The sequence below is a fragment of the Syzygium oleosum genome, unplaced genomic scaffold, assembly GCF_021117445.2.
Source record: "Syzygium oleosum isolate NSW1041296 unplaced genomic scaffold, Sole_v2.1 Sole_v2.26, whole genome shotgun sequence".
Classification (NCBI taxonomy): domain Eukaryota; kingdom Viridiplantae; phylum Streptophyta; class Magnoliopsida; order Myrtales; family Myrtaceae; genus Syzygium; species Syzygium oleosum.
The window spans coordinates 4,097,616-4,106,369 of NW_026607510.1; the positions used below are offsets into that span (position 1 = coordinate 4,097,616).

The following is an 8,754-nucleotide window of genomic DNA, read 5'->3' on the forward strand; positions in this document are numbered from 1 at the left end:
GGGGGAAGTTAGTAGCAGCATAGTAGTGACAGAAACAACGTGGGGCAGCATGGGCAGCTTGAGGAGTCGGTGGATGCAGCGATAAGAAGCGAAGCAAGCCGGAAATGGCATGGGCGGAGCGAAGCAACACGGCAGCGAGCGCGGGGAAGTCCATCATGGTGCATGGGGAGGTCAGCAACGTGGGGGAGTCACTGAAGTATGGGGGAGTGATGATGGCTGGTGGAGTTGGTGGAAGAAGTCGCAGCAGCAGCAAAGGCGAAGCGAAACGAAGCAAAGCGAAGCATGGGTGGAGCGGCGTGAGATGAGGAGTCAACAACGTGGAGGAGGGCAGCGGGTACAGAGGAGGAAGTCAGCGGCGTGGGGGCAGCGGCCACGTGGGGGAGGAGAGAGAGAAGAGAAGAGAGAGAAAGTGAAACGCACTTGAGTGCGATCCGACGACCATCGTTCAAATCCGAAAACGATCCAACGGCCCACGAAAAACCCTAATTATAAATTAGGAAAAAGGCCAACAGATAATAACTAAAACACACTATGAGGGAGGTCTACTAGTCCAAATCCGCACCCGGTCCAAATTTCACTTTTCACTTATCCCGGGCAATATTGACTCTGGCCATAATAATATCGACACCGTCCAATTAAATTCGTCACGAAACTCCGAGAAATTCGACACCAAAATTCGGGCTGTAAATAACGGCCAAATTCGATCGAGTGCGATTCTAGCGAAATCTCAATTTTAAAAATAATAACCGAGAGTGATCAGTTCTCGGACGAGATTTTACTATAAGCACACTGACGAATTATACGTTTTATAAATCCCAAAATTGGGCCAAAATTCGGAATGTCACATGACTTGTGGGAGGAAATTATGCTTTCACCTTAGAAATTAAAAGAGTGGGAAAAACATAAACTGGTAGTGGCGTCGAATAGCAAACGAATTGTAAAAGTTCAAGCAAGAAACATAGAAAAGTGTTCACTTCAAAAAACGCCTCCTCCACTAAGGACCGAAATGCGAATATTGCAGATGAATCCTTTCAGGCAAATTTTGTGAAGAGCATCTCTTTTCATATACATATTTCATAGACTTTTATGTACGGGTCCATCTTTTAAATTAACCCAGATTTTCTATGTAAGCTTCTTTCTATTTCGTACGGAGAAGGTTGCTTATATGATTATCCATATCACGGGAATCACATGGGTTGTTTTGTTTGACTTGTCTTCTTGCAACATCCACTTTCCTGTAAGTCGGTAATTAAAGTCTTTATAAATGGTTCAATCAATATCGGAGGGATAAGCAATATCTTCATCCAATTTAGTTTAATGTGAAACACGTGATTAGCGGTTGAAGATTCACTGTCTTGAATTAGCCAAAATTCCACGATGGATATAGGATAGGCTTCGGATTTTCTGACGTATTGTCTCCCAAAGCACCAAATCAACGTGGACATAAACAGGTTCATGCACGATTAGATCATAATGAGCTCGTGTGATTTATGAAATCATAGAATATATTATGCAAATCCTAGGAATCAGCAAAACATGACTCGTTCCACTTGTTGACGTATGTGGATGGTTGTGCTAACGTCGCATTTTGTCGATAAATGCTGGAGGTAGAAACTAAGTAGCTATCAAAGAGGAAGCGACGATAATTCATCAATGGTGGAGGTGGCATTGATGGTAATAGCCACCAATAGAATTGAGGATGATGAAGAACTGGCTAGAAGATGAATGATAGAGATCGAATCGTTAGCTACCATGGATCTCGAGAGATGACTTTGCTTCTGCAAAGACCCAAATCATTTAGCTTTCTTTCAAGTTACGAAGTAAGGAAGTGATGACAATCCATCAATCGTAGAGGTTGCATTGGCAATAATAGTCACAAACAGAAGCGGTGAAGCTGGATTGGAAATGAGCGATGGAGACTGAAATTGTAGGTTTAGTAAATTTTGGTAGACGACGTTTGCTTGTTAAGACCACAACAGAAATCACTTAGTTTTTATTTAGGTTTAGTTTTGTTTTACTTTGCAAAAGGTTTTAGTGCTGCGCAGAAGTAGTACCACAACCAAGATGAAGCCAAAATGTTTCGACAGGAAGAATGGGCAGTTCTGGTAAACTCAAATGCCAGCATCAGTTGTGGAGAACTTTTAATGATTTGACTGCCAAAGTCCCCAAGTTCAAAAATGTCGAAGTCCTGAAGTTTTGTTCTAAGGATATATGCATTCGTGCCTCGAACAATAAAGAATGAGTTATTTCATACTTGGAAGATAATCCTCTAATTCGTAAGGGCTTTCATTGGTGTCTCAACCACTTCTCAACTGTTGATGCATATAAGGTGCGCATTATCAGTCTAGATATTATTGAGATACTCGTAGGAATAGGGCTGTTCAATATTATACCGGAGTTGGATTGCTCAATTTGATTCTTCATGAGCCTACCATGCGTACTCATTCTTGAATTACTCATTGTTATAACCAATGTGGAAACTACAATGAAATTGAAACTGAGAAAAATAAAAGAACATACAAGCTTACGTGGAAAACCCTTGCGAAAAAAACCGACAAGGAGAGGAGAAGCAAAATCAACTACGGAAATTCAAGAACTACAAAATGTGTATCAAAAACCTTATGAATCTTTCTGTCTCTAGTTCAAACCTAATGACTCTAGAAAAGCAATATTTATATTGCTCCAGTGTTGGTCTACGGGCTTGGGCCTAACAATCCAAACCCTCTACTACCAACACTAAACCTCCATTTATTTTTCTCCAGTTGGGTCGCCACAAATTTCAATTCAGGTATCAAAATTTAATTTGAGTCGGATACCCAAAATAAAATTCAAGACATACTCAACACCCGTCTTTACAATGCTTCTTTGTTTCTAATGATTCGTTCATCTAACTGTAATGGATTCACATGTTTTAGGCTTTCGATTATAACCTGCTAAGCCTGACAATGAGGAGAAACATTAATATAAACCACGACATCCTTCAGCCACCTAAAAACTTTTTAAAATAAAAGGTTGCGCGTTCTACTCGATTTCGGGTACTCTTGACACCCCTAATGGCGAGTACGTATCGGTTTGCCAGTAATAATAATATATCATTTGGCAAAGTCCAAATCAATTACCGCACGAAATTCATCGCATTGCGAACCGGACAGGTTTTTTTTTAATCATACGAGGAATCTTTCAGACTATGAGACAAAACAATGACCAAGACCATGTGAGACGAGTCCACAAAAGAAATAATAAACATAGACTTAAGTAAATTAATGACAGGTTGGTCAATCTAAATTGAAAGTAGATCCAATTCCTTTGCTGTGTGGCGAGCACCTTGATTGCCTATTTATAGGTGGCTCTCCCTCCAAGAAGAAATAAGAAGAAGCTTAGATCCCTTGAAGCCTATCTTCTCCTAAACCATCCAAAGCAAACAAAATGATCTCCACCAATTCTATAACCTTACTCTTCATAGTTCTGATCCTTTTCCTTCTACTCATGACGAAATTAAAGTCCAGGAGCATCCACAAAAATGGAAAATCGGAGCCACAACTTCCGCCCGGTCCTGCCCCTTGGCCCATCATTGGCTGTGTGCCTGAAATGCTGTGCCAAAAGCCGACATTCCGGTGGATACATCGCCTCATGAAGGAGATGGACACTGACATTGCATGTTTTCGGCTCGGCAATGTTCACGTCATTCCCGTGACATGCCCAAAAATCGCCCGAGAATTCCTCAAGAAGCACGATGCGACATTTTCATCGAGGCCTACTTCGATGGCAACACAAACATGTAGTGGCGGATACCTCACAACCATTCTGACCCCTTATGGCAACCAATGGAAGAAAATGAGGCGAGTTTTAGTTTCAGAAATAATTTCCCCCGCAAGACATCATTGGCTCAAGGATGGAAGAACCGAGGAAGCGGACAATCTGGTTAAGTACATTTACAATCGAAGCAAAAGCTCGAGCAGAACTGTAAATGTGAGGACCGCCACCAGGCAATATGCTGGAAACGTGATCCGGAAATTAATGTTTGGTAGAAGATGCTTCGGAGAGGAAAGGGCGGACGGCGGACCAACCATTGCTGAGGAAGAACACATCGAGGCGATATTTACTATACTCAAGTATTTATATGCATTTTGCATATCTGACTATCTTCCTTGTGTGGTAGGGCTTGATTTAGATGGTCATGAAAAGCTTGTTAAAGAGGCTGTCAGGACCGTGAACAACTATCATGACCCCATTATTGACTCAAGGATCGGAAAAAGGAGGAGGTTCGGCAATTCGAACCAGGAATCTACCAGCGATGAGCCTCATGATTTGCTTGATGTTCTGGTTATGCTCAAAGATGCAGAGGGAAAGCCACTACTTACATCTGAAGAAATCAAAGCACAAGTAACGGTAAGATGCAAGCATGTATATTCTAGCTTCTTTTTCTTTAAGCAGACTTTTTTTACCCGTGTTTATGTGCGTCGAGTAGATCTTTATCGTATATATTTTGTCTATAGATTACCAGAAAGTCAATTTACCTCGTCTCTCTGAAGAGCGAGTAGCCTAGCAGATATTACCATTGTAAAAGTTATCATCGCCGGTTCATCTTGTATTTGGGCAAGAGACAGCATCAATGCCGCAACTTCTGTACGGCACCTACTTTGATGCTAAATCTTTTGAAATGATCATTTAAATGCCATAATTTTTTTATAAACAATCACTTCAATGTCTACCGTGATTAGTTTACTGGAAAGTTTGACGTGATTCGCTGGAGTCATTTAAATGGTCGCTTTTGAAAGTTGTGACACTAAAGTAATGTTCATAAAGTTTTGGCACTAAATTGATCATTTATAAGAAAAATTTTCTTCAAATTGTAAGATTAGAAATTTGACAAAAAGATGAGGTGAGCCAGAAAAAATCATACAAATAATTCCTTGAAAATCACAATGATCTATTTGTTATCCTAAAAACTAAAGGATGTAAGTAAAATCTTCCTGTTTACCTCTCTTGACTTCGCATTTGTTTCTTCTTTAATCTTGCTCTATTTGAGATTGAACAAGAGAGTTTAGAGCCTTGTGGAAATGGGCTACTTCTCTTTGATCGTCTACGAGGATCAATGCTAGGGAATGTTTGGGAGCCGCTTTAACCCCAATTTCTCAATTTGTGAAAAATTGATGCGTTGTTAGATGTTGATCCATCCATAAATTATGCGCAACACAATTTTAAAATGTTTTATGCAAAAACTTTTATAACGACCACTTTAGTACCAAAACTTTACAAACAATCAATTTCGTGCCAAAACTTTTTTAAAGCATCCATTTAAGTGACACCAGTGAGTTAGGTTCAATTTTCCATTAACAGAGTCACTTACGTGATTGCTTTTTAAAAGTTGTGACACTTAAATAATTGTTTGAAAAGTTTTGGCATCAATGTGGGTGTCATACAATAGTTATGGCACTGATATTATCCTTTATCTCTCTTGAATTTACATAAAAAAAAATTACTGCAAGGTAATCTTTTGTAGAAGATTCAAACGAAATAAGATATTATCATGATTTCTGAGCTAAAAGTTCACAAACAGATACCGGGGAAATTCAATTTCACTTGAATTATATGCTTTATGTATTGTCTTATTTGTTTTTTTAATATATTTTGAGGGTCTAAAAGATACATAGGAAATTTATGGATAAAGTACATGAACTTAGCCAATGAAAATCTATATTTGCAGGAAATAATGTTCGCAACTGTTGATAATCCCTCAAATGCAGTTGAATGGGCCATGGCAGAGATGATAAACCAACCCGAAATCCTAAAGACAGCAATGGGGGAATTGGACAGGGTCGTTGGAAAAGAAAGACTAGTCCAAGAATGTGACATCCCACATCTTAATTATATCAAAGCATGCATTCGAGAAGCCTTCAGGCTCCATCCAATCGCACCTTTCATCCCTCCGCACATGGCCATGTCCGATGCCATTGTCGCCGGCTACTTTATTCCAAAGGGAAGTCACGTGGTATTGAGTCGTCTCGGCCTTGGGCGAAACCCTAAGGTCTGGAACAAGCCGCTCGAGTTTAGGCCAGAGCGGCACCTTACTAGTGACTGCACTAAAGTTCAGCTCACAGAGCCAGACTTAGGCTTCATTTCCTTCAGCATTGGACGGCGCGGCTGCGTGGCTCCAATGCTTGGGACTGCGATGACCGTCATGCTTCTCGCTAGGATGGTTCAAGGGTTTAATTGGAAGGCACCGCCAGATCTCACGAGTATCAATCTCGATGAGTCCTTTGAAGATCTGTTTCTCGCTAATCCGCTAGTTGCTCATGCCGAACCACGTTTGCCATTACATCTCTATCCTTGAGAGTTACTTGCAAGAAAGTGAAAGTTGACGTTGCTTAGCCTGTTATGTACTCTCGTGATTTGAGAGGAATAATGAATAATTTTTATATATTAATCTGCTCCTTCCCCCATAGATAATTTAATATGAGGTGTTTTATTTCACTAACACCTTCCATGGGAACTTTAGCATTTCAAATGACGAACATAATACAGTGAGTGTGATGATTGCCAGTTCACACCACACAAACAAAGACAAAGAAGCCTCCACCTTTCGACCTTGGAAGGCCTTCTTACACTTAATTACAAAAGAAACCAGGGGAGGGGTTTTTCTTTTTTTTTTTCAGTGATCTATGCAATATAGGAGAAAGAGCACTCCATCTTTCGAGGCAATTCTCATGGGATAAAAACAGTAGGAGTATTAATAACTTTTATACGTTGTTCACTTAAATGCCATAACTTTTTTTTCACTCACTTGAGTGCTACAAATTTGAAAAATCGATCATTTGAATGCCATTGGTAATTTGCCTTGCCGGAAAATCCGATGTGGCATTAAAATAACATTAAACCAGCCGACATGTCCTGCCGGCAAGTTGAAGTCAGCAATTAACATGCTAAACAACGTCGTTCACTAATCTAATTATAAGAACCCTTGCCTTACTTCAACAAATTGGGGCAAAATCCAATTTTCATCTTGACAAAGCCTAACCCTAACCTTGAACCCGCAAACTCTTTTCAAATTGAGGCAAATCATCTCATCAAATTCACAATGGGGAGCAAAAGCAGGAGAAGCCTCTCACAAATTTATGAACAAAACGAAGATGAAAGTCAATATTTTTGCTATTGTGTGCTGCGAAGTCCAGCAAGAACAGCGTGGACTAGAGATAATCTTGGGAAAAGGTTCTATGGATACACTAGGTATAAAGAAGACTTCAATTGTGGATATTTCAAGTGAGTTGACGCAAAATTTTCGAATCAAGCGACAAAAGTAATCTTGGAGCTACTTCAAGGACAACATGAACCTCCGCCGCTAATGAAAGATGAGTTGGACAACGCCAACTCAATGCAAGCAGAAATCAAGAGTTTGGAAACTTGGGTGGGTCATTTGATGAAGGAAATTTCAAGGATGAAAATTCAAAGAGATATTTATAGTGTTGTCTATCTTGTTGTTGTCGGGTTTGGTCTGGTTTGTGGTCTTATGTAACCTCAGTAATGAGAAGAAGCTACTTAGTTTACCAGAGTTGAAGAACAATGAAATGTGTTGTTGTAATTGGTGCAATAAATATTAGTTATTGCAATGTTTTTATGTTGGAATGTTGCTACTTTTGGTAATTTTGTATATATGGGTTGAATTGCTTGATTTGTGTTTACTTGTAGGTTGAATAGCCTATTAGATTTCAATGGAATGTGTTTTATGATGCAATTTGTGAATTATTGTTGGTTTGTATAAAGGATAGATGGTTTGCAAGATGTAGCATCTGCAGCAAGAGTAGAGATGGTCCTGCATTTTTTTTGTTGGTTTTGACTTTTTTGCATATGATGTTGAAAGACAATAGAAGTTCCAAATAACTTTACGAATGATCGATTAAGTGCCACAAAATTTTTTAAGTGAACACTTCGGTTCATCAACTTTTTATAAGTTACAACTTAGATTCCTTAACTTTTGAAAAGTGACCACTTAGGTTCCTCAACTTTTTTATAAGTAAGCTATCGGTTTCACTTTTCATAAACACATCCTATAATAACTTAAACAAGATTAGCTCATTCTTGTCATCCTGTAACAGCATACAAAAGAAGTATTATTCCACAAATGCTATCAGTCTTGGCATGGGTTAACACCAAATAGAATTTCATTTAAATCAAACGCAAAAATGTAATAATTGCACCAGGAAAATCATGTTCTTTTACATCAACATCAATGTTCATACATTCAAGACCGAAACAACATTGTTGCTAAGCACATCTCCAGCCCATAATATCAAATACCTAACGATATTGCTGCTAAACACATCACCAGTCAAACAGCAATAATAATCTCAAACGCCTAACAACAAAATCCTAAACAGACATTGACACTTAACAATATACATAAAGAGATGGCCTGGGGGAAGAACAGCATTGGTGCCAAAAGTTGTGTACGGAGCTCACTTTGGTGCAAAAAGTTTCATTTGGATCATTTAAGTGCCAAAAATTTTGAAAAACGATCACTTAAGTGCCACTTCGCCGGAAATCCGACGTGGCATTTTTTTATTAATTTCTCAAGCTGATGTGGCTCGCCGGAGGCTGATGTGGCTCGCCGGGGGCTGATGTGGTATTTCTTTTCTTTTTTTTTCCTTTTCTTTCTTTTTTCCTTTCTTTTCTTTTTTTTCTTTTCTGTCTTCTTATTTCCGATGGCCGGCGTCCGGCCACCGGCCATGGCCGGCCTCGCCGGCCCTCGCCCGGAGG

At 39.5% G+C, this 8,754-nt stretch overlaps 1 protein-coding gene across 1 annotated transcript; it reads left to right on the forward strand.

Moving 5' to 3' along the window:
- The first annotated feature begins 3,426 nt into the window (after positions 1–3,426).
- Positions 3,427–6,334, forward strand: LOC115682025 (tyrosine N-monooxygenase-like). Its single transcript, XM_030606158.1, has 2 exons — positions 3,427–4,389; positions 5,708–6,334. The coding sequence occupies exons 1-2, from the start codon at positions 3,427–3,429 to the stop codon at positions 6,332–6,334; spliced, it is 1,590 nt and encodes a 529-aa protein (XP_030462018.1).
- Positions 6,335–8,754: the final 2,420 nt, after the last annotated feature.